General features: G+C 38.7%; 1 protein-coding gene across 2 annotated transcripts; it reads left to right on the top strand.

The window, feature by feature from the left end:
• Positions 1 to 524: 524 nt before the first annotated feature.
• mri1 (methylthioribose-1-phosphate isomerase 1) lies at positions 525 to 26,914 on the top strand. 2 transcript variants are annotated; one of them, XM_057844096.1, is made up of 7 exons: positions 525 to 664; positions 771 to 962; positions 7,457 to 7,680; positions 17,221 to 17,390; positions 17,464 to 17,640; positions 17,719 to 17,943; positions 22,406 to 26,914. In XM_057844096.1, the coding sequence occupies exons 2-7, from the start codon at positions 831 to 833 to the stop codon at positions 22,537 to 22,539; spliced, it is 1,062 nt and encodes a 353-aa protein (XP_057700079.1). In that variant the 5' UTR covers positions 525 to 664; positions 771 to 830; the 3' UTR covers positions 22,540 to 26,914. The 2 variants fall into 2 exon arrangements, with proteins under 2 accessions (XP_057700079.1, XP_057700080.1); XM_057844097.1 differs by having other exon boundaries at positions 551 to 962.

Genomic DNA, 26,914 nt, shown 5'->3' with positions numbered 1-26,914 from the left:
CCCTGTCAACATTTGCTCCACTACAAATACATATACTGTATTATTGGTTGAAAAAATTCCTAATTGGTTAGCAGAGTATACTACCGATACTATCTACACCAGGGGCGTATAGTGATGGAACAAATTGATTCTCTTCCACTAGATGGCAGAAGGTTAATTATAAGCAAGTCATGGTATGTTCAGTCATGAGCCTTGTCTATTAATATAGGTTGGAAAACTGTAGACGTGCGATATTAGTACATGAGGTTACATTTTTCTTTCAAACAATCATAAAGATCATTGCAATACAGAACAAGGGTAAACTCAACGATCGGTCGAACACAAAAATAGAAGCATTGTTGGAAGAAAATGCTTGCAATTGTCGGGGGAAACGGGAGCTTTGGTGTTATGCTAATAACTGCTTTGAATGTGAAATTTCCCCTGACAAAGGGGCTGAAAGCGAAGAGAAGGGGGATGGGGCAGGGGCACAGCGAGAGGAGAGATCATATTGGAGAGAGAGTTAGGTGGGCGAGGCTAAAGAGCCAAGTACTTCCTGCATCGTGGACACGTGGTTCCGTGTCTGGATGCCTGTCAGTGTAGGTGAAGCTCTCCTGCCTACCTCCTCTCCCTTTTCTCCTTCTCTTCATCACTGAAGACCTTCTACTCATCTTCCTCCTCCAACTTTGTTCGTATTGATACCAGCCGACTCCCAGGCCCCGCTTAGTGGATCAAGGGAATTGTAAAGTGCTAAGGTGTGCGTGTGTGCTTTTGTATGTGTGTGTGTGCGCCAGACACCCGCCCGCCCGTCCGTACTGTTCTCCTCCCCAACATCCTGCCTCGTTGTGTCGGTCATGACGCTGGAAGCGATCCGCTACCGTGCCGGGTCTCTGCAGATCCTCAACCAGCTGCTACTGCCTCAACAGACCGTCTACGATGACATCCGCTCGGTGCAGGACGCATACGAGGCCATTAAGTCCATGAAGGTAAAACTCCCGTCCCCTCCCTGAATGCACGCCGGCTACATGTGCATCTTCCTCCGTCGTGCATGCGCGCCTGTGCCGTCGACTCCTTTGTGCTCCCTCCACTGCCGGTGCACGCATGTGTGGCCCTGCTCAAACCGCCCTCGGCCTGGATTATTGTTTTTGGGGGAATATGCAACACCCCCCACCCCACTCCAAAATCCATAATGTATAGATTACTAATCTTCTAGTGCAAGCGAGACAATCTGTTCATATACAGCCACACTTCAAGCGGACCCCTCCTTTCTCTGGGAGGGTTTATTGATGAATTATTAATGACCTTTGCCAGGGTTTTTGTTCGTGTTTTGGTCCTGTTCTGCACTCAGTGACACCCCCATTCATTCATCACTACATACTTGAAAGCCAGAGGTGAACATTAGATGGACACCTGCATGCTGTTGGACTTCTTGATCAATTGATGGTATATTCGAAGATGTTGCAGATCCTTTCTTCTTCCCAGTTATACTCATGCAGCAGTTACAAGTGTGATGTGAGGTTGTGTCAGCATGAAGAATTGTGCTCTGAGCAAATCAGTGATGTCATGGTGATGTAGTTTAACATTAGAGAGAAATGACTAACTGCTCCAGTGATTTCAAAGCAATGATCTCTAACTTTTTGCTCACAGTTGGTTAAGTGACAGATGTTATCAAAATAATTTACAAAAGAAAGTTTGGATGACAAGTGCCTCAATTTAAAATTCTTTTGCGTTATGAGTCATCTCTTAGTATTTTTTCTTTGTGGTGCATGCCAAGGTTATACACTCTAAATACACAGTTTAAGAGTGAGATTTAGATGGCTTGACACAAAGAGGTGAAATAGTGAGTTGTTTATCACGATTGTAAGGTTCTTCACCCCACACTAGGTGACATCTGAGAAGTGCCGTCCTGTCATATACAGTGGTATGAAAAAGTATCTGAACCTTTTGGAATTTCTCACATTTCTGCGTAAAATCACCATTAAATGTGATCTGATCTTTTTATTAATCACACAGATGAAAAAACAGTTTCTGCTTGAACTAAAACCACCCTAACATTTATAGGTTTTCATGTTTTAATGAGGATCGTATGCAAACAATGACAGAAGGGTGAAAAATAAGTGAGTGAACCATCAAATTTAATATTTTGTGCCCTCCCCCCACCCCCTTTCGCAGCAATAACTTCAACCAGACACTTCCTGCAGCTGCAGATCAGTCTGGCACATCGATCAGGACTAATCTTGGCCCACAAAACTGCTGTAGTTCAGTCAGATTCCTGGGATGGCTGGCATGAATCGCTTTGCCTGGGATGACCAGACTTTCTCTCTGTAGTTTTTAAACACTGGGAGAACAGTCTGGGACCCAGCTCCTCATTGGCCTCTCGAGCCCGAACGAAAGTAACCGTGCAATCAGTCGTTTGTATGTGTGACGTGTTCTTAACGAGCAACGCCACTCTTGCGCGTCGGAAGTCGTATCCACAACAACATAGATGGCGAACGGGAGAGCCGATAATATGTTCCAATCCACGGTAAATTCTGTTTTAACTGACGAAAAACACATTAAGTCGCTAAAACCAACAGTCTGTCTTGCGCTAGCCATGTTGAATAAACTTCTTCGTTTTCCGCTCTCCTCGTATGTTTATTTCCTCACGGTAGAGTTTCTTTGCTTTACCAACATCACGTCTGCCCGTGGCTGATTGGTACACTCCGCTGTCCGTATGCTGTGGCTTGCTCCGCCCTGGAAATTTCATCCGCGGAACGGTCGCCAGACTCTATCGCTGGAACAGCATTGAGTCTGGCGTTCCAGGCAATGAATCGCTGTCTTTCGGTCATGCCACAGCATCTCAATGGGGTTCAAGTCTGGACTTTGACTTGGCCACTACAGAATGTGTATTTTGTTCTTCTGAAACCATTCTGAAATTGATTTACTTCTGTGTTTTGGATCATTGTCTTGTTGCAGTATCCGTCCTCTTTTTAGCTTCAACTGTCTGACAGACAACCTCAGGTTTTCCTGCAAAACATCCTGATAAACTTTTGAATTCATCCTTCCATTAATGATTGCAAGTTGTCCAGGCCCTGAGGTAGCAAAACACCCCCGAATCATGATGTTCCCTCCACCATGCTTCACGGTGGGGATGAGGTTTTGATGTTGGTGAGCTGTTCCATTTTTCCTCTACAAATGATGTTGTGTGTTACTCCCAAACAATTCAACTTTGGTTTCATTAGTCCACTAAATATTTTGCCAAAACGTCTGTGGAGTGTCCAAGTGCCTTTTTGCGAATATCAAACGAGCAACAATGTTTTTTGACAGCAGTGGCTTCCTTTGTGGAGTCCTCCCATGAAGACCATTCTTGGCCATAGTTTTACATATAGTTGATGTGTGCAGAGATATATTGGACTGCGCCAGAAAATTCTGTAAGTCTTTAGCAGACACTCTATGGTTCTTTTTAACCTCTCTGAGTATTCCGCGCTGAACTTTTGGCGTCATCTTTGGTGGACGGCCACTCCTTGAGAGAGAAGCAACAGTGCCAAACTCTATTTGTAGACAACTTCTCTGACTGTCGATTGATGAACATAGAGGGGTTTTGTATCCTTTCCCAGCTTCATACAAATTGAAAATCCTTGATCGCAGGTCTTCAGACAGCTCTTTTGACCGAGCCATGATGCACATCAGACAATGCTTTCCAACCAGACAATTCTTACCCAGTGTGTGTTTTATAGTTGGCAGGGGAGGTCTATACCACTCATCAGTGATTGGGCACACACCTGACTTAAAATGTTTGGTAAAAAGGGCAGACAGTTAAGGCAGAGTTATGTTTTTGCGGCATACCTGCGCCGTCAAGGCAGACTCTATTTATGACCCTCAGCCGTAGCCTGTCGTTCACTTCAAGAAAATCTTGACTTGTGTGGCATCAGCGCATGGTGACGTGGCACAAATGGACTATGATTGGTCCGCTCAGACTGTTTGCGGTTCAGCGCGAAATCACCGCCATTTTCAAACATTGTTTTGCTACACGCAAAAATTGACCAAGTTGACGGCAGTATTATCGAAGAGAAAGTGCGACAGCTTATACAATGTCTTGTCAAGACATTATAAAGATTGGCGAATGACAAGGTCAGCGATTGCATTAAAAAAAAAAAAAAAAATCGGAAGAACCACCAAGACCAGTATGTGTGCGTTCGGAAATGAATGGCCACCCGAAGCGGTGACCTAGTCAGCCAAAAAAGGCCAGCTTTCTATCACTTTGTCATATTTTTGGTTGGTGCACTTCATCATTTATTGTGTGCATATGTTTGCTGTGACTTCTTATATGTCACACTTCAAGTACAGTATATGAAGATTAAAGCACAGGTCTGGTGTCAAAAGAGTTGTTTTGATGTTTAATTTTCAACAACACAGTTCACACACTTATTACATCATCACTGATTGAGAGTGCCTCGGTGCTTTTATGATAACGTGGTTACCATCGAGGCATCCAACGCAGTTTGGGAAGTTCCATAGCCACCAGAAATCTGCTATGGCATCACACTGGCTGGTTGTCGGACACGGCAAAAAATCGGGCTGTAGGGCTGTCCACAATTCTTTGCAGACCTTGGACAAAACTCTGGACACAGTGATCAATGCAAGTTTGAAACTAGCCGCCACAGCTTGCTGACTTCCACCCGAGGCTAGAAGTCTGTGTGCGGCATCAACAGTGGGCATTTTTTTTTTCTCCATTGGCATTGTGTAACTGGTTGAAAACTATAGGAAGTCGATAACAGTCCCCCAAAACCCTACAAATACAATGACACGCCCCTCTAGTGGCTTGGCGGTGAATTACAGAACAACGTGCTCCCTTGCCGCAGAACTACCGAATGCTCATTGACGCTGCAGTCGCTTCGTCGTCACTACAACGTAGAAGCATGACTCAGGCTTTAGGCAGACGGTTCACTTACTTATTTTCCCCCTTTTATCATTGTTTGCATGCTATCCTCATTAAAATATGAAAAGCTATAAATGTTTGGGTGGTTTTAGTTAAAGCAGACAGTACACTGTGTTTTCATCTGTGTGATTTTGACAAAGATCAGATCACATTTGATGGTGATTTTATGCAGAAATGTGAGAAATTCCAAAAGGTTCAGATACTTTTTCATACCACTATATTTCCTTTACTTTTAAAAACATAAAATTCTATAAGGGTGCTCATCACTCAATAATCCATAAACATTCATTGTGTCTATGATTTTAGATATAACAGTGTATATACAGTATAATATATATATATATATACTGGACTGTCTCAGAAAATTAGAATACACAATATTCTAATTTTCTGAGACAGTCCTGTACATTAATCCACCATTTAAAGCAGGGGTGTCCAAACTTTTTGCAAAGGGGACCAGATTTGGCGTGGTAAAAATGTGGGGGGCCGACCTTGGCTGACGTCCTTTACATAGAACAATATACAGGACTGTCTCAGAAAATTAGAATATTGTGTATTCTAATTTTCTGAGACAGTCCAGTATATATATATATAGGTTTTTTTTTTATTTCAAACACACAGATGTCTATTTTTTACCCTAAAAGACACACCTGTGTATAGTACTACAATACATCCTTTAGTACAGTGTCTTTCAACTTTTTGAGCCATGGCACACTTTCTTCAGGGGAAAAAAAACCCAAGGCACACCACCAAATAAATAAATTAAAAATTGAGTCTTTGTAGCCTACATTATTGTTATAAATTCATGGCTCAAACAAAGAAAAACACATTTTACACTCATTTTTCCTCACTCACACCTAGGTCTGTTTGTATAAACACAAAACTGATATCCTGGCAGGAATCGATGAAAGGCATCAATAAAGTTCTTCCTCAACAGCTCTCAAACACTCGCCATTCTTACTTTCTTGTTTTTTTTTTGGTGATTCCGCTTACTTGGAACCATAGCATTGTTTGATAGGTTTTAACCACACACCAAGCACAACGTAGTACAGGGGTGTGCAAACTATTCCACAAAGGGCCGCAGTGGGTGTGGGTTTTTGTTCATACCCATCATGAGGACAGATTTTCACCAATCTGGTTTCTTACAAGTGCAATCAGTTGATTGCAGTCAGGTGCTCCTTGTTTCCACTGAAACCTCATTGGTTATACTGTGTGTGCTGAATCAATTGGAACAAAGACCAGGTCCACTGCGGCCCTCGAGGACCGGTTTGCCCACCCCTGACGTAGTAAGTATCATTGCATCCTCATCCCCGGTGATCGCAAATCGAAATGAAAGAAAGCTTTCACTATCTTGCCTCACACCAGAGACTTTTTTAATTAATTAATTAATTTATTTATTTATTTTTTAACCGTCACTGATAATTGGGCATTTATCTTGGTCAAATTTTTTTTTTTTCCAAAGTCCTGTTCCGAGTGAGCATCTTTCCTTTTCAATAACTTCTCCATTGCTGTCACTGTTATAGTTTCACTAATGGCTAGCCATAATGCAAATGGTACAGTGGTGTGCTGTGGCACAGTGGTTGGAAAAACATTGTATTAGAAGACACATAATTCTTAGGTGGCATCGTATGTCTTGAAATAAGGGATGGTAACTCTATTTTGTGGGTCCACTCTATTTTGGTAGATGATGATAATGGATCTGCAAGATAAGGGAGCTCAAGACCGACCTAAGAGAAGGTTGCTACATGTAATGAGGAAATACATGACCATGACAGTAATTTGTACAGTATAAGCGAGGCAGAAGATGGCTGTTGATGGAAAAGGATAACACGTTGTGGCGATCCCTAGCGGGACAAGCCGAAAGGAAAAGATGAGCGCCAAAACATAATATAAGGGAGCTGCAGATACACTGCCCCAAGATTGAAGTGGAAATAATAAGATACCCACAGTCACCGATACACTTTCAGTCATTTTATTGGAAGAGACAAACAATCAAACATATTAAATGAGAAACCTTACAAGCAGCTACTGTACAGTAGCACAAAATGCACATCCATTTGTACCTGGACTCAGGCCATGGATCTTTGACACAAAACTGAAGTGCAGTTTTTGATTTCTGTCATATCTCAACATATACTGTAGTAATGACACTTTTCTAAACGGTTTATATTGTCTTATTTTACAACATTTTTATACACCCATGTTTTTTTTTTTTTTGTGGTTAAAAAACACGGGACAAAAACATGTTTTCGTAGAGGCTGCAATGGATTAAATTAAACTAATTTCAATGAAAAATGTAGATTTACTGTCACTATTAAAGTGAGTTCAGTGCTTGTTCATGGAATACACAAAACATTATAAATAAATGTGATACTCTATTTTGCAAAGTAACAGATGGGATAAGATTCTCCGTTACTTTAACTGAATTCAGGACCTCGAATACCACTTTGACAAATCATTTGACTGGAACTTTGTTCGGTCAAAGGATTTTTTTTCACTTTAATCCATGGTAACATTGCTGTTTGCTGTTCATTCTGCTTAATGACCGCATCTCTTTACTAGGTCCGGGGTGCCCCAGCAATCGCCATTGTAGGTTGCCTGAGTTTGGCTGTGGAGTTAAGGGCAGGGGCAGGTGGCGACGACCCGGTGACATTCATCAGAGAATCTTTGTGTCACCTGACATCAGCCAGGCCTACAGCTGTTAACATGGGACGTGCTGCCCGCGAGCTAATGGAGTTTGCTGAGAATGAGAGCATGGAGAAAAACTCAGAGCAGCTGAGAGAAAGGTAGGAGAAAGTTTGTGATATGCAAATCTCTCCAGGGACTAGATATTGCGACTAGTTTATTTCCTTTTGTAGTCTTTTAAACCTTTGTCTGCAGTTGGGCCTGCCTGTGCATTATTCTTAAAAAGTAGCAGATTGGAAATTTGGCAGCTCCTATAGTTTATGCCATCTGTCTTGATAGTTTTTTGTGTTATTTTTTTTAGCCTGCTTCATGGCCTGCTTGCATGTGCATTACATTTAACTACACAAGCATTGTCATAAACTGGTTCTCAATACTTTCAATTACCTAAAAGCCCTTTAGCATCCGAGCATTGAGTGAAAAAGGCCACTTTTTTTTTTTTTGTATTTTAGGTTTGACCCTTGGTAATCAGATGACTAAGGGCCATATACTCACTTTTGCACATCTTTTTTTGTCCCTGATTTGCACACCTTTAATTTTGACACACCCACGGTATGAAACCTGCGAATTTCTGTGAAGTATAACTTTTTAAAATTTGAGACTGGCTATTAATCATTAGGAATATTTGTTTCTGAACCATGTAAATGCCATTGAAATCCTTACAAATATATAACGTACTTTAAATATGAAAATACTTTATGTCGTCCAAGGGTGTATACGCATACCATACATCAGGAGTGTCCAAACTTTTTGCAAAGGGGGCCAGATTTGGTGTGGTGAAAATGTGGAGGGCCGACCTTGGCTGACGTCCTTTACGTAGAACAATATATTTAAGCAAATTTTAGCAAGCCATTCTGTGTATCACATTTGCTTTATTATTATTTTTTAAATTAATTTAGGGCTGTCAAAATTATCGTGTTAACAGGCGGTAATTAATTTTTTAAATTAATCACGTTAAAATATTTGACGCAATTAACGCACATGCCCCTCTCAAACAGACTAAAATGACAACACAGTGTCATGTCCACTTGTTTTTTGGTGTTTTGTCGCCCTCTGCTGGCGCTTGGGTGCGACTGATTTTATGGGTTTCAGCACCATGAGCATTGTGTAATTATTGACATCAACAATGGCGAGGTACTACTTTTATTTTTTGATTGAAAATTTTACACATTTTATTAAAACGAAAACATTAAGAGGGGTTTTAATATAACAATTTCTATAACTTGTACTAACATTTCTTTTAAGAACTACAAGTCTTTCTATCCATGGATCGCTTTAACAGAATCTTAATGTTAATGCCATCTTGTTGATTTATTGTTATAATAAACAAATACAGTACTTATGTACAGTATGTTGAATGTATATATCCGTCTTGCGTCTTATCTTTCCATTCTAACAGTAATTTACAGAAAAATATGGCATATTTTATAGATGGTTTGAATTGCGATTAATTACAATTAATTAATTTTTAAGCTGTGATTAACTCGATTAAAAATTTTAATCGTTTGACAGCCCTAAATTATTTCAACAATCTCGCAACTAGCCTTTGTGGCGTTCTCTTTCGACCCTCGAGCTCTTGCGAAATACTGCTGCTGTAAAATTAAACTAGCTTCAAGTTGCTTCAATTTCTCGCTACGTATCTTCCCTGTAATCTTGTCGTACATGTCAGCGTGTCTTGTTTGGTAATATCGCCTCACATTGAACTCTTTAAAAACAGCGACTGTCTCTTTGCAAATGACGCAGACACAGTTGTTGCGTATTTTAGAGAAGAAATAGTCCAATTTCCACCTATCCTTGAAGCGTCGGCCGTCACAGTCAACTTTTTTGTTGTTGATTGTCGCCATTTTAGAAATTGGGAATAAAGGGTAACACGGGGTAATGTTGCTTCGAGTGCTGCTGCCTTTTAGTGGGTAAATGAGGAGCAGCATTTAATGTGTAAGCTACTTCATATGCTGGTAGCAGTACTGCTGACCAATTTATTAAGTCGGTGTGCGGGCCAGACGTTATTGATTTTATGACACAGGCTGGGGGCCGGATGAAATTTGACCACGGGCCGCATTTGGCCCCCTGGCCGGACTTTGGACATGTCTGCCATACATGCATCATGTTACTACCCACCTTAAACCGTTAAATTTAATTTATACCCATAAAAATGTAATGTTTATATTCTAATTAGTTTTCATTTAATTTTGTCCTTTTGCATTGCGTTTGCGTTACACTAATACTCAACAGAGGTTATATCAAGGATGTTGAACTGTCAAGCAGATCTAGGCCGACAGTCAATAAAGGGAACCTGTAGAACCTAACGGCGAAATACACTCCTAAAAGACGTTCTCCAGTCTACATGTTTCAGCCTCTTTTTCAAATTCTTAATAGGATTCGAAAACAGGCTTTTCAGAATCGTCTTTTTCTTTTTTAGAGTCCATGAAACTGTGAAGTAACCTCAAAACAAGTTTTTTTTTTTACAGTAGAGGCAATATTCTTCTCTTTTACCGTACATTTTTCATGCATGTGACTGAAAACAGAACAGATGTGGCTTGTCCAAGGAACATTTTGGTAGAAGTTGAACCTGTGGTATTTCAACATGTAGTTCTGGCCAGTTCCAGTTTCATCAAATTCAAGTTATTTCAATGACCATTGTGGGGGTTTTCTTTCTTTTAAGGTATCAACAATTTAGCTTGTGCTGATCAGAGGTGGATAGATTAGACAAAAATTTTGCTCAAGTAAGAGTAGCGTTACTTCAAAATAATATTATTCAAGTACAAATACAAATCCTTATGAGGACATTTCTAAACATGCAGAAAACAAGGAGGCAAGGCACTCAATTTAATTGAACAGCTTGCAAGGAGAGGGAGGGAAGCTATACAATGCAATGCTAAGATTACAAAATACAGATTCCACAATCGTTCTATCCTAAGCTGTCCGTTCCCTCTCTTTTTATTTGGGATGGCCCTAGCAACAAAGAGGTGTCTTACCTTGAAAGGAATTGAACCTGTTTGGCCATTTGTGTGCATGTAGGTGGAATTAATACATGTGTGTCAAAAAATCCAGAGCAGCCCCGCCGTCTTGGCCCCGCTGTATCAAACAGGCCGGTTGGTGCCATTCTTATGATCCTACCAGTTTCTTCAAAGCAAAACATTTCTTCATTGCGTGCAATAATAAGCAAAGCATCTCCTCATTGAGAGCAGCAATTGATTAAAGAAAATGTATTATAAACATCTTAATAATTATCTCATCAGTGGTCATCCCAAAAGTGTACTCAAGTACAAGTAAAAAAAGTATTTGGGAAAATGACTTCCGGGTGAAGCGGCATGGCAGCGTAGAGCAGAGCTCCGCGTCGACTTGATAAAATTATTCCCCCCTGACAATGAGAACAACCGAACACGAATTTTGAATAACTAGAAATGAGCGGGGGACGAGGGCAAAGAAGCTCTAAGAAAAAAATGACGTCTAAAGATAAAAAAGACCAAGAACTCGAAGGTGCGGGAGGAAGAGGCGAAGTTGGCGACGCCGACATATCCCACACTTTACTCGAAGGACTTGCTGCGATCTCGAGAGAAATTCGAGATTTCAAGAAAGAGGTAAAAGAGGATTTCGCCAAGTTCAAAGACGATTTTAAGGTGGAGGTGAAACGTGAGTTCGCGGACTTTATGGAGGAAATGGACAGAAAATTAGCACAAAACATAGCAGACATTCAAGTGCAGCGGAAGGATATCGCCGAAGTGCAGGCGAGGGTGGCCCAGTTGGAGGAGTGGAATACCGAAGCAAAAGAAGCCATCCTTTCGCTCCTTAAACAACAAGCACGATTACAAGACAAACTGACTGAAGTGGAAGGACACGGACGGCGCTGTAACTTGAGAATTTACGGCGTGGAGGAGCGTGACAACGAATCTGTACGCGAGCGGGTAGAAGGACTCCTCCGCCGGGAGCTCGTAAGTGGAGATGAGACAGACCTCCATATTCAAAGAGCGCATAGGAGCCTCGGGAAGAAACCGCCACCGGGAGCACCTCCGAGGTCTATTGTGGTCAACTTTTTGAAATACGAGACTAAAGAAAGTATTTTGGCCAAGGCTTGGAAAAAAAAGATTCAAGTTGAAGGAAGGCAGATTTTTTTTGACCACGATTACCCCACAGAGGTGCTGAAGAAGCGCAAATCCTACACTCAGGTTAAAAAAGTTTTGAAAGAAAAAAAGATACGCTTTCAAACACCCCTCAGTAAAATCAGGATCCATTGGTCAGATGGTCCTAGGATCTATGACAGCGCGGGAGAAGCAACGAGAGACATGAAGAGAAGAGGCCTGGAGATCGAGGAGCAACAGGACAGCGTGGGAAGCGGCCTAACATCACTCGAGGAACGCGTTCGTGCGTTAACATGGCAACGCATCGACAAGAGGAACGCGACAAGCGCCGAAAAAGCCGCGTCGTTGGATTCGCCTGAAGACACTGCGGGTCGAGCGAGAAGGAAGCTGCAGGAATTTAGAAGAGCAATTGAAGATGAGTAAATGCTTGTTTTGTGCATTAGAGGGAGTGGTGATGGGGTGGAGTACAAAGAGTGACAATGGGGATTGAATATTTTTTCCTTCAAAGTTAAGATCATTCGACGGTTGGGTGAATGGGGATCATTAACATTACCCCCTCATCGTTATCACATCCTCTCTGCTTATGATTAATGAGGCTTCTTAAATTAATTAAATTTCGACAAGGAGTCTTAGAAATGTATTTTTATGTTGGACATAACTAGTAGCAAGGGAATCTCTGATTTAGGGAAATCCCAATATACAAGGAGGGGCCCTTTGTTTAAAGAAGGAGATCCCCTTCTCCCGCCAACAGGGAGACTGAACCTGTGGGAAATAAGGTTCATAATTACCGGGGAGTCTGGGTTGTATGTTTCTGGGTTTTTTTTGTCTGTTCGGTGTTATGTTACAGTAAAGTGGTCTAGAATAATGCTCAGAGATTCAAAAAATGTCACACAATGATATAATGATGGTGTCATTAAATATTAATGGCCTGAACAACAAAAGGAAAAAAGAAAAGGCCTTATCCAAATTCAGAAAAGAAAAAATACAGGTCATCTTTCTCCAGGAAACACACCTAACACGGGAAGAGCATGAAACATTTAAAAAGTTAGGTTACAGTAACTCATTCTCCAGCTCATATGGACAAAATCACAAGAGGGGAGTGATGATATTGATTTCTAATAAGGTGCAGTTTGACCTGAAAAAGGAAATTAGAGATAAGAAGGGAAGGTACATCATGGTAATAGGGAAATTAGAAAATCAATTGGTGACACTGTTTAACATATATGCCCCTCCAGAAAGTGACAAAAAGGTGTATGAGAAGATTTTTGATATGATAAATTTGGAAATGGAAGGAATCCTACTATGTGGGGGTGATTTTAATGTGATATTGAACTACAAACTGGATACTACAAGTGTAAAGAGAAATAAGAAACACATTAATAAGTATATGAATAGAATGATGTCACTAATGGATGTTTCAGATGTGTGGCGAGAACTGCACCCAGAGACTCGAGATTACACTCACTATTCAGCTGCACATGGAGTATATTCTAGAATTGATTTCTTTCTTATGAATAAAAGTGATATGAATAGAGTGAGAGAATGTAAAATAGGAGTGATGGACATAGCAGATCATAGCACAATTTATCTGAAAATTCACTTGAACAATAGAAGGAGAAATACATTATGGAGACTTAATGAAGGTATTTTGAACAACAAAGACTTGGTCGAACAAATTAAAGGGGAAATAAATAGTTATATGAAAGATAATGATAATGGGGAGGTGGATCCAGTAATTTTATGGGATGCCCTAAAAGCAGTACTCAGAGGGAGGCTGATCTCGTACGCCACATTCACAAAACGGGCCAGATTGAACACATTTCAGAAACTAACAAAAGATCTAAAAGAACTGGAACAACAACATAAAGAGACGAATGATCCAGATTTATGGAATGAGATGAAGAAGATTAGAAAAAACATTGATAATATCTTGCTGGATGAGTTGGAAAAAAAGGCAAGATTCCTTAAACAAACTTACTATGAGGGAGGATCAAAAGCAACCAAAATATTGGCAAGACGTGTTAGGAGACAACAAGAGTTAAATGGTATTCATAAAATGAGGGACCCAATAACCAATCAAATTTCATATGACCCTGAGGAAATTGGAGAAATATTTGAAGATTATTATCGTAAATTATATTCTCAACCGTGGTCAGAAGAAGGAGAATATACGACCAATTTTTTAGATAATTTGGATTTACCAAAGCTAGGCATAAAACAAAATGCGATGTTGATATCGGAAATTTCAATGGGGGAGATACAAAAGGCAATAAGCCAAGTAAAACCAGGAAAATCACCAGGTGCAGATGGATTTGGGGCTTGCTTTTATAAAACATTCAAAGAGGAGTTAACTCCAGTTTTACAGTGTTCATTTAATTATACTCTTAGGACAGGAAAGATCCCCCCCTCCTGGAAAGAGGCCATCATCTCAATTATTCCTAAAGAAGGTAAAGACAGAGAGCAATGTTGTAACTACAGGCCCATTTCACTTTTGAATGTGGATTATAAACTGTATACATCAATAATAGCCAAGAGAATGGAGACATTTATGCATGATTTGATAGATGAAGACCAGACAGGCTTCATCAGGGAAAGACAAACACAAGATAATATTAGAAGGACACTCCTTATCATGGAGGAAATACAAAATAAAGGAGAAAGTGCAATCTTGGTAAGCATAGACGCGGAAAAGGCCTTTGACAGTGTTAATTGGGCCTTTCTCTTTACAGTAATGCAAAAATTTGGTTTTGATGAAAGATTTATTAATTGCATTAGATCCCTATATCAGGACCCACATGCAAGAATTAAGATAAATGGCAGCCTGACTGGAAATTTCAAATTGGCACGAGGGACGAGGCAGGGATGTGGCCTTTCCCCAACTCTTTTTGCGTTGGTCATTGAACCATTAGCACAAATGATAAGACAACAGGATAATATCAAGGGAGTGACAATTGGAAGGGAAGAGCATAAAATAGGATTGTTTGCAGATGACATTTTGGTCTACTTGCGACAACCAAATGAAAATTTACCAAAGTTGATGAGGCTATTGGAGGATTACGGGAAATACTCGGGATATAAGGTCAATATCTCCAAAACTCAAATATTGGCAATAAACTATGTGCCATCACAGGAAATAAATGATATGTATAAAATAAATTGGACAGCTGGATCAATAAAATACCTGGGTGTGAATATAGCGAAGGGAATGGACAATTTATATGAAGCAAATTATACAAAAATCAACCAAGAAATAAGAAAAGACTTGGAGAGGTGGTCGGATATGGTTACTGATCTGAGTTCAAGAATAGAAGTGGTCAAGATGAATGTTTTGCCAAGACTATTGTATTTGTTCCAATCTCTGCCAGTGAAAGTTCCAAAAAAACAATTTGTAGAATGGGACAAGTGGATCTCGCGGTTCATTTGGAGGGGTAAAAGACCAAGAATAAAGTTCAAGACTCTGCAGCTGCCAAAGGAGAAGGGCGGATTGGCATTGCCAAATCTGCAAGAATATTTCTTTGCAGCACAAATTAGACCTTTGGTTTATTGGTGCAAGGAAGGTTACTCTGCAAAATGGAAAGATATTGAATTAGGAAAAACAAATATTGAAATGCGGAATTTAATAGCACACAAGGAACAAATTAAAACACTGCATAACCAACTGGGGGAGATAACTAAGAATACAGTGGATATATGGAAAACTGTGGTGGAAAGGTACAATCTGGAAAGGGAAACAAAAATTCTGAGTTGGTTCGCATTTGATGATACTTTTACACCAGGATTAAATGATAAAGGGTTTAGGAGGTGGGCAAAAAGAGGCATAACGGCAATAACTAAAGTGGTGGAAGGAGGCAAGCTGCAGAGTTTTGAAAGATTGAAGCAGAGATTTGGATTGGAAGAGGAGGACAATTATAGATACATACAATTGAAAGACTACTATGACAAAGAGGTCAAGGGTGTAACTGAAAATGAGATTATCAAGGTATTCAAGAAAGTTTATGATGGGAAAAAATGCAAAGTTATTTCTGAACTCTATAAAGCACTCATGTCATGTCAGACACACACATCTCTGTACATTAAAGAAAAATGGGAGAAAGAACTTAAAGCACAAATAACCGAGGGAGAATGGTCAAAGATGTGTGAGACACAGAGCACATCCACTAGCTCCAAGGTTTGGAGAGAATTTAGTTGGAAAAATATCGTACGCTTTTTTATAAGTCCTCTGCAAAAGAAAGAAATTATATTCACTCAACAACCATGCTGGAGAGCATGTGGCTATAAGGACGTGGGACACCTGCATATATTCTGGTCTTGCCAGAATATAAAAGAATATTGGAATATAATTTGGAAAGATTTGCGGAAAATAATAGGATATGCTATTCCAAAAACATTCAAGGTGCTTTATTTGGGGAACTTAACTCGGGAAATGATTCAAAAGGAGGATGAGTACCTTGTCAAAGTGTTGCTGACTGCAAGTAAAAAAACAATCACGAGACTGTGGTGTAAAGTGGATCAGCCAACTGAGGAGCAGTGGATGTGCACGGTGGAAGAGCTATGTGAAATGGAAAGAATTACGTTTAGATTAAGACTGCAAGAAAGTCAATTTGAAGAGAAATGGAAGAAATGGAGAGACTTTAGAAAATAAAAGAGGGCACCAATTTCAAACGATAAACAAGAACTTTGATGTGGACTGGATTATTCAGGAGAGATTGAAGGCTGGGCCACGATACTGTAGACTAGTATTATTATTATTTATTATTATTATTTTTTTTTATTTTTTTTATTATTTAACTTTTATATGCATGTTTTTCTTTCTGATTTGTTGGTGTATCTTGCCTAGGTTTGCTGTTTGTCATTTCAATACACTGGGTGTAAGTGTGAATTGTTTTGTAAAAGGGAATAAAAAACAAGTGGAAAAAAAAAAAAAAAAAAAAAAGTATTTGGTGAAAAGAATACTCAAGTAAGGAGGAACATTATATATATATTTGTAAACAATGGTATTTTTTTCTCAGTACAAAGTTATCTTTATGAACTGTAATTATTCTACTGTACTATAACATATTACATAACCGCATTAAGCCAAAGAAATTAAAAAAAATAAAAAAAATAAAAAATCTGGCGAGAGAAAAAAAATCTGCATAACTGAAGCCAGTGGCAGTTTTAGGGGTGGAGCCACAAGGGCACTGCCCCCCTAATTTGAATGGCCGCTCAAGTGCCTCTGTTCCCATTTTAGCACAAAGAATGGCAATTAGCGAATCCTTCTTTTCTGAAGTGAGAGATAATCAGATAATGTTGTTTCTAGAGTATGTTAAATATTAATGCTACTTTTTGTTTAAAATCGCACAGTATGATTAGTTATGAATTATTTCAAACTTTACTGGTTTATCTTTGTTTGTCGGTGTCAAGCAAATACCTTTTTACCGCCACATGCAGAAAAATCCTAGACTGCTGACTGTACAAAAAATTCTCCAAACAGATTTATTTTCTTGCGTACATGCTTGTAAATTGCATTCAACGTGTCCATCAAGTGTTCTGGGGAATCATATAACATATCGTGCCCCCCCATAGTGTAATAGCATGGATTGAAGACATGCTGGAACGAGACGTCAATGACAACAAAAAGATCGGTAACTATGGCGCCCAGCACATCCTTTCGGGAGTCCCAAGAGACTCTGTGACCATCCTCACACACTGCAACACGGGCTCACTTGCCACGGCTGGATATGGCACTGCACTAGGTAAGACTTAATCGTGAGAGGTGACTATCTTGACTCAAGTGGTGTTCGTCTAAGCATGAGTCTGGCTGTGCAGGAGTGGTGCGAAGCCTCCATGCGCTAGGGAGGCTGAAACGTGTCTACTGCACGGAGACCAGGCCATACAACCAAGGGTCTCGACTCACAGCCTACGAAGCTGTTGCAGAGGGAATTCCTGCTACACTCATCACAGACAGCATGGCGGCCCTCACCATGAGAGAAATGAACATAACAGGTTCTGGTTTCTCCTCATTAATGTCTGTTTCACATCAATCTCATCTTAATCCTGTTTTTCCATTGGTTTTTACTCCAGCTGTGGTAGTTGGCGCAGACAGGGTGGTTGCTAATGGTGACACAGCCAACAAAGTGGGTACATACCAGTTAGCCATTTCTGCCAAGCATCATGGGATTCCTTTCTACGTGGCGGCTCCTAGCACTTCATGTGACTTAAGCCTAGAAAGTGGCAGGGATATCATAATCGAAGTTCGTCCACCTGAGGAACTCACCAGTATAAATGGAATACCCATTGCTGCTTCTGGTAAGTACAAACTGCTTGTTCATGTGTGTGTTCATGCTTATGCAATTCAGGTAAATTGAAATTTGTGCTCTTGACATCTCACTTCTACAGTGTATCACAAAAGTGAGTACACCCCTCGCATTTCAGCAGATATTTAAATATATCTTTTCATGGGACAACACTGACAAAATGACACATTGACACAATGAAGAGTAGTCTGTGGGCAGTTTATATAATAGTTAATTTATTTTTCCCTCAAAATAAAGCCATTTATTATCTAAACTCCTGGCAACAAAAGTGAGTACACCCCTTAGTAAATACGTACATCCCTAAATGTCCAAATTGAGTACTGCTTGTCATTTTCCCTCCAAAATGTCATGTGACTCTGTCAGCATTTCTGCAGAGTAGGGCTGCAGCTATCGATTGTTTTAGTAGTCGATTAATCGATGAACCATTAGTTCGAATGATCGAGTATTTGGATAAGGAAGATGAAAAATTAAATTACCTGAGCTCAGCCTCAAACAGTATAAAAAAATAGATGAATGAGGATCTATGTACAACAAAAGAACAATTGGCTAACTTGCATTGCAAAAGTCCGCTAGTTTAAATGCTATAAAATGCTTTTTTTTTTTTTTTTTTTTTTTTTTTTTTTTTTTACAATGCTCTTAACAAATGATCCCACAAAAATAGGCTGGATGGATTCAGCCATGTGAAATGAAGCAGACTAGAAGGCACTGTATCCACCCAAATCAATAAAACTAAATGCAAACAATTTCAAAATAAACCATTAAAACACCACTTAAATTAAACGAATATTCGAAGCAGCAAAATTTAATTCAAATCTTTTTTTTCTAATCGAAAAAAGCCTGCAAACTGTTTGCTGAAGACATGTCAACAAAGCACATGGATCACTGGAACCATGTCCTATGGTCTGATGAGACGGGCGGGCTTTCTTGTGTACCGTCTTCAGAAGAGGCTTCCTGCTGGGGTGACAGCCATGCACACCAATTTGATGTAGAGTGCGGCGTATGGTCTGAGCACTAATAGGCTGACCCGCCACCTCTTCAATCTCTGCAGCAACGCTGACAGCACCCCTGTAACGAGTCACATGACATTTTGGAGGGAAAATGACAAGCAGTACTCAATTTGGACATATAGGGATGTACTTATTTACTAAAGGGTGTACTCACTTTTGTTGCCAGGGGTTTAGATATTACCGGCTATATTTTGAGTTATTTTGAGGGGGAAATAAATTAACTCTATTATATAAGCTGCACACAGACTACTTTTCATTGTGTCAAAGTGTCATTTTGTCAGTGTTGTCCAATGAAAAGATAAACTTAAATATCTGCAGAAATGTGAGTGGTGTACTCACTTTTGTGATACACTGTAACTTGAAAAGATAGTTTGCCTGGGAGCCGCTTCGTCACATCAAGCCCCCGACCGCATAAAGAGCCTTTAACTTTGTAAAAGCAAACACTTGTGTCACATTATCTTCAAAAACCTTTTCATATGTATTATTCATATAATGCAGGGGTCCCCAAACTTTTTCCTGAAAAAAAAATGTTTTTGAGAAAGCCACAATCAAATAACCCTATCTGGATTCTTCACGGAACAAAAGTAAATAAAATACAAATAATAATATAATATAATAATAATAAATATGAATAACACTATTAATTAAATAGATAATAACCTAATAACCCTCTCTGAGTTCTTCACAGAAAAAGGCCAGGAAATAAAGAACACTATTGGGAAAAAAAAATAAAAAATTCAAAATGCTCTCTGGTATTGTTCAGGGGGCCAGACCAAATGTGGAAGCGGGCCGTAGTTTGGGGACCCCTGATATAATGCATACAACAATAAGCTTACTATACGTGCATGTAAAGGAGGAAATTAATCTGCATGTACTCACCTCATTATTTCAAATTGAGTTAAACCTAGCAAGCCTGTCCAAATTTATTTCAACTCATTTGTTTCAGCGGTTTGAGGAAATACAGTTTGACAAACCTTCAGTCTTTGTTTTGCTTTCAGCTTTGAGGTTCAAATGGATGCACAGCACATTGCAATAGCAAATTTTTAAACAAATTTCCTGTCATATAAACCTGTCTTGAAATGGATTGTTTTAGCGAATGGCAAAGCTTGCTAACTCTTAAAATCAAGTTATCTGGGATGCTAGCTAGTCTAATACAAGATGACAGACTACCAATACTGCATACAAAGTGGTATATGGTCCAGGGGTCACCATGGAAACAGAAGAGTGGCCGATCAATTTATAAGATAGTATAAACGCTAAAAGAATTGATTGCACAACCATTTTGTCATATTATTTAAAGGTCCAATTAAAATAGTTTATTTATTTAGCATGTTGAATGGCACCCTAATTAAGGATAAAAGACCATTGAACATAGTTTAATTGGCACTTGTGTTATGTGCTTGTCAGTAGAAGTCTGTCTGTAAATAGTGGATCCGTGTAAGTAAATTTTGTGTGTGGTAGTCTATAATTGCATTTGTAAAGCAGAGAGGTGCTCCACAGTAATTAAAGAACTCTCAGTTAATAGGCACTATGGTCCTCAGAGAGGAGGATCTGCACTACAAATGACAAATCTCTCTCCTTGGCTTCAACAGAACTTCTTTGTCAGTGCAACTGTCAATGCACAAGCTGTTATTTTTTATTTTTTAACAACACTAGAGGTGCACTTGCCTGAACCGTTTACCTGCATATGAGATCAACGCAAGAGTTGTACTGCATTCACGAAAGGTATTGTTTTCATAAATTTGGTCGATCAGAAAAACTATAATCAATCCTAATTGTTGATCGCGTCTAGAGTCAGTTAGCCACATTATCCTGCTAGCACTTGGTTATGGACCTTTGTGGTCAGTTATAGGGATATATAGGTGCACTTGTTGGATATTTTCATACTTTACGTCCCCAAAATAAAGCTTAAAATTTGCCTAACTCACTTTGCTACATTTAGGTGAGGAGTGAAATTTGTATTGGTGTTCAATATAGTTACTATGTAGTAATTTTTTGTTGACTGTTCAATGGCTTATTAGACTCTTTCATTTGTGAATGTATTTAGTCAGATAATATTGGCTCTGGTTTAGTGAATGCACACACTTGGCTCACATTCTAACTGTCCCAGTATTAAAAGGCATTAAGGGAGGTGCCAAAATGAAAATTATGGGCTGAAAAAAAAAACAATATGAAAAAAATGAGGCCTAAAACGAAACAAAAATATTTGTTTGATAATATTCACAGTAATAGGCGCTGACATTTTAACAATGAGTCTCATGAAACGAGATCACAAAATTAAATGTTTAACTTAATCCGCAATGGAATAAAAAGAATGCTCAAAATGTTAATTATAATCTGCCATTGGTTCACAGACACACCCTTACTACTTTATTTTTCCTATTTGTATTTTATTGAGATTTTCTGCCTTGGTTCACGGGTAATGTTTAATGTTTTAAGATAAGCAAGTTTGATTGGAATATTAAAAGCACATGCTGATGTTTGGGGGGCAAAATTCATGATGGGCAGATTAGGCTTTTGAAAAAATCTCTTCACCCAGAAAATTGTGAATTTAAACATTCAGGAAAAGATAATGATGAAGGCTTGAGTCTCAGTGGTATTCATTTTACAAATCTTTTCTTTATTGTTCTTTGTCAATTTTGCAGTCATGTAGCCTACTGTAAAATTGCATTCAAAAGTCTGTAGAAGATATACAATGTAGGGCAATTTGTGATGTCACTGTAAACAACCACAATAGTAAGCAGTAGGCATCTGCCCATTACTGGTTTCAAGGTATACTGTGGTATGAAAACATCACGTTTTCAAAACCTCCAAAATTTTCAGTCAAACCGTCCCTACGGTATTAACTATTTTTTATGTCCCAAAAATAAAGGGAGAAATCCCTCGCTTGCACCTGCAAGGCACAACCCTCCCCCACCCATTGTTACTCAGTGTCAGTGAGCCAGCTGTGCTACACGATGGCTGTGGCTGGAGGAGGTGAAACTCCTGAACTTTCTCCCCCAACGAAGAAAACAAAATCGCTGGTATGGCAATACTTTGGCTAGAGAAAAGGTACAGACGGCCGCGGCTTAGAGGAGGAGGGTCAACCAACACGTCAAACATGTTTGCGGAGGGTGGCTGCCGAGAAGGGAATACCTCCAATATGCTTTCACATTTATACAAAATTAAAGGTTAGAAAACACTGTCATGAACGTTTCCCACCAGCTACGATAGTTGACTACAGCATGCTTGGTAGAGGTGTGCAAAATTTCCGATTCTTAGATTATTCGCGATTCAGCCGTGGAAGTTTGGAGTTTGTAACAAAGAAGCACATTTTGACAAAGAGTCACAAGATTTTTTTCAAATGTAGAAGGAAGAATTTTGTATGGCAACAAATTATTTGTATTTTACGTATTGCCTATCACTGCCTTTTTCTTCAGTTAATCTGCTGTCCCTATGAATCTGCAGGGATCGAGGTGTGGAACCCGGCATTTGACGTGACTCCTCACCAGCTCATCACCGGAGGCATCATTACAGAGCTTGGAGTCTTCCTCCCTTCAGAGCTCCAGGCAGCCCTCACTGGCCGCCTCACTGCCCTCTAGATCTCCACCTGCTGGCACTTTGGCGCCACTGCACCTTACTTTCAGTCACTCAAGGACACTAATTTAACCATTACGCACACAGTCATATTGTAATTAAATTTTGATTTGGGGGGGAAAAACACACACAGCAAAAACACACTCATACACAAGATGAACACACTGCAGGGAGCCAAACAGGCGTGCAGTTACCCTCATTATTTTCTATATTTTTCTTACTATAATTACTCCAATCTCACAGTTGTCATGCTGCTCATAATTTTCAGCTGCTTCTTTCTCTTTATGTTAGTGCTCAGCTGACTCTAATCTTTCAAATGCATTTGGCAACAAATTTTGAGTCTTAACTGAGGAGGATTTTCAGGACAACAAGAAACAACCATACAAATTGGACCGGGTTTCATACTAAAGTTAGGATTCTAATCAGCTATGGTTTCTCAAAATGCTGCTGTCCACTTGTAAATACATTTGGGTCCTTGCTGGTAGTATGTACATAATGTAGGAAACAATCCCACTGTTACTGCTGGTTTAGATAATTCAAATGACACATGGTGGCATCAAAATGTTATATTAACATTTTTTTTTCGTCTGTATAGACACTTTAGTGGGAGTGTCATACAAGGTTTTAATGCATTAACCTATATGGCAACATTTTGAAAAAAGTTGAATATCCTGATGGGCCCTTATGATACAATATGGCTACTTATCATATACTCCTACTTTATCTTATCCACTTGCAGTATATATGTAGCTATTCTTTTTTCCAAACCACACTCACCATATTAATTGTATACTGCACTCATTAGAATAAAAAATATAGAGAAGGGAAAGAGTAGCACCATTTTTTTCCTGTGACTTCTCAAATCTACAAAGCAGTGCGTATTTCATCACCAGGAATGTAAATCACCAATTTCATGACGATACGATATCGATTCTTTAGAGAACTATACAACAATTGCCGAGTATTAACCATGTCTGCCACAATTTGATTTGATTCGATTTAGTACAATACGTACTCATTTAACACAATCGTTTAACAAAAAGCAATAAAAAAACAACAAAAAAACAAAGCAATTTGGATGTTTTGAAGAAGTGTGTCACCGAAACATTTCAGACATTTGAATGAAAACAATTTTTACTAAAACAGCTTATCTTAGAAACGAAGATTTAATGGAGGTTTTGCGTTTTGATTTAATTGTGCTTAACCAATATATATAACATATATATATGGCGGAAAACACTTAGGTGACTTGAAGTTACGCTCTGAGACCCCCAATTTGGCCAAATTTCAAAATTGTCCCATATGCATGTGTGATACATCATTGGAAAGCTTAAAATCTGGGGGAAGAAAAATTCTGAACAGGAGGGCATTTAAAAAAAACACCAAACAAACCCTAAACCCTAACTCGAGGTGAGAGCATGAGGGAGCATAATTAAAGACTTTATGATTTTAACGAGATATTATCACGTACTTACCTTTTTCGATCCAAACACTCCATGTAGCATGTCTCACCCAGTGTCAAGACACTGTTACGAATGGCCTTAGCTGGACTTTTGATGGGATTTCATGGGTGAAACGCGGTAATATGACAAGGGTCGCAATGCAGAAATGGCAGACATCAAGGAGTGGTCGAGATTTTCTTTTTCAAATATTACCCCTTTTAAACTTTTTTTTTTCTTTCCTTGTTTGGATTGATTATCATTTAAAATATTAGGGAAAATGCAACAGTAACAAAAAACATACAGTACAATACAGTTAAGCGATAGTTATTAGGTAAATATCTGTGACCTATTTACAGACACTACTTTTTTCATTGAGACTTAATTTGTTTAAAAGTTTAAAATGTGCGAGTGAATAATTTTAGTCCTTTTTTAAAATTAAAAAAAAAAAATATTAGACACCAATTAAGGATTTTAAGCTAGGCTAGAAATGATGGACATTTCGGAAAAAAAAAATAGAATTACTTCTTTCTATTGCTGGGTTGAAACAAAAGCGGTTGCGTGGTGTCTGTAAAAGGGAGGTCTCCAGGGTAAAACGGACAAATTAAAACTAGTTTGGGGGCTTAATGTGCCATGAAACTGCTATGGCAGCATATAGACATCTTGTTCTATCAAACACAACAGTTCTTTTGGCTTAAAATACAGCAGTTTATTTTAAAAAAGGGTGCAAGAGCAGAAACTGCTTTTTCAGCCTTGTCAGTGTTTTCCGCCATATATATATCGATCGAGATCGATGTATCGTTACACCCCTATTCATTTCATAATAAAAGTTTACCATTTAAGTGTGAATTCTTCCATTTGTGTTTTTTGTTTTTCTTTTTATTTAGGTTGAATGATCACTTTATTTCATGCTTTAAACTGAAAAGTAACATGGCTGTAAATTACTTGAAAAAACGTAAAAATGAAACCAAAAGAATAATTGACTGACAGAAAATATAATTATATAGCTTGTGGAAGGTGTTTTATAACATCTAAGCACTGAACTTTTTTTTTCCCGCTAGAAAGGATAGTTTCGATAATTTAGGAGTTTGACCAAAATGTGATACATGCACCGACTGGATTGTGTGGATTTATTCCCAAATATTTTGGGCACTATTGTTTCTCTAGTGGTTGGGGAATTAGTTTTGTTTCGGAGATTGGTCTCCTTTCATTTGCAATTGGTACTGTATATAACTGATAGGTCATGTGATCTTTTTTTCTTTCATGCACCAAATGAAAAAAAAAATTAAACTGCAACAACCTGGCTTTTCTTTAGCCAAATTTTAAACATTGCCAACAGCATGACTGTTGTTTCATGCATTTTTGAAACTCACAATATTGTTGCGCTATTGGGTGTGATTGTTTCTTTCCAAAGTAAAATATGTTTATAGATTCACTACATAGTCACATATTTCAATTTTTTGTTATAAAAATGATTAACTCAAGAGATTAGAATATTTCATAACAGACAAAATACATTTCAAGTGTTTCCCATGTATTTACTGAATCCACAAGAGTATTTGTAGTGAAACTGAAATGCAGAAATTAATGAATGTACAATATTCTAATTTATCGGGATCCATATGTACTGGTTGGATGTCTAGTGTGCAGCAGCATGACTGTACCAGACTTTAAGCCCTTTCTTTACTCTGATAAATGTTTTCAGCAAAGTCATGCAGAAAGCATATGAAAATGTTTAATAGCAAGTCTTATGAAGTGATCTTTGATTTTTATTTAATAGAAAAGTAGGTAATGGTTGTTTTAAATAGCTCAGTCATCAATTATCGCAGGGGACATCCTATCTGTTTTTATATAGTACATGACAGTGTCAGGGCTGGCACCTCCATTATTTGTGTATTAAAATGAAAATGTGAAGTATGTTGCATTTGTGTTGGGGGCGTACAGCGGATTCAACACAATTCATTCAACACACACACACACACACACAATCATTGCTGGCGCACTTGTGGGGGGAAAAAAGACTTCTGCCCTGTACCACTTGTAAAAATACAGATGTCCTCCTTAGAGTCACAGTAAAGGTTTTTTTGGTGTGACCCTGAGCTGTACCTTGTCATAATAAAACGTATAGTACCGCCAAGTTTGGAAATAACTGAAATGTTTTGTTGTATGCAATGATTTTATTTGCTCAATGTTGATCCAGATGCTTTGTTTTTTGGTTTGTTAATATTCTTTCCTCCACAATGATGCTATACGTATTGGCATACTAGCACTTGTCTACCTGGATTTGTGTTGTACAGTACAGACTCAGTCATACTGTATGTAGCAATGTTAGGGCTGTCAAATACTCTGAAATGTTTGTTCTCCGCAATTTCCAGTACAGTAATTTTTAATAATGATATTGTGATCAAAACTTGACTATGAAGGCCTGCTAAACCATGCACACTACCTCACCATCTACAAATGTTGACAAGCACTGACACAAGGACTTACAGTACATGCATTCTGTTGCAAAGTTGATCAAGCGAACCGCAGAAGAATACAACATCTTTCTTAATCGTTGTCTCTTGAACTCAGCATGACAAATATTTGTCACAGCACTGTTTTTCAGTGGCGCTAGTTGGTTTGGGATGCTACATTGGGTCTCACTTCAGGGATTTCTACAATAAACTTGATGTTTTTAACAGAACAGTATATAGTTCAAACAAATTCCCCTTAAGACAACCCACACATTGCTGATTGGGGCCCATAATTTAGCATGATCTTTCGTGACATCTAGGGTCTCTATGTATTAGATGGTTCTGAAAAACACAATCTTTATTCCATTTTGTGATGTGGTAAACGTTTTTCATTCTTAGTTTTTTGAATATATATGTACACGGCTATAATGCAATCAGGTCCAGTTTTTTCACATAAGATTATAATAAATACAATCACAGTGAAA

This window comes from Corythoichthys intestinalis, chromosome 8 (genome assembly GCF_030265065.1).
Source record: "Corythoichthys intestinalis isolate RoL2023-P3 chromosome 8, ASM3026506v1, whole genome shotgun sequence".
Classification (NCBI taxonomy): Eukaryota; Metazoa; Chordata; class Actinopteri; order Syngnathiformes; family Syngnathidae; genus Corythoichthys; species Corythoichthys intestinalis.
Note: the sequence above shows the minus strand (reverse complement) of the source record. Positions and strands in the feature narration are given on the sequence as shown.

Coding starts and splice junctions, on each gene's coding strand:
- mri1 (XM_057844096.1), top strand. CDS start 831: ATGACGCTGGAAGCGATCCGCTACCGTGCCGGGTCTCTGCAGATCCTC. Junction 17,391..17,463: donor TGGATATGGCACTGCACTAG/GTAAGACTTAAT, acceptor CTGGCTGTGCAG/GAGTGGTGCGAAGCCTCCAT. Junction 17,641..17,718: donor GAGAGAAATGAACATAACAG/GTTCTGGTTTCT, acceptor TTTTTACTCCAG/CTGTGGTAGTTGGCGCAGAC.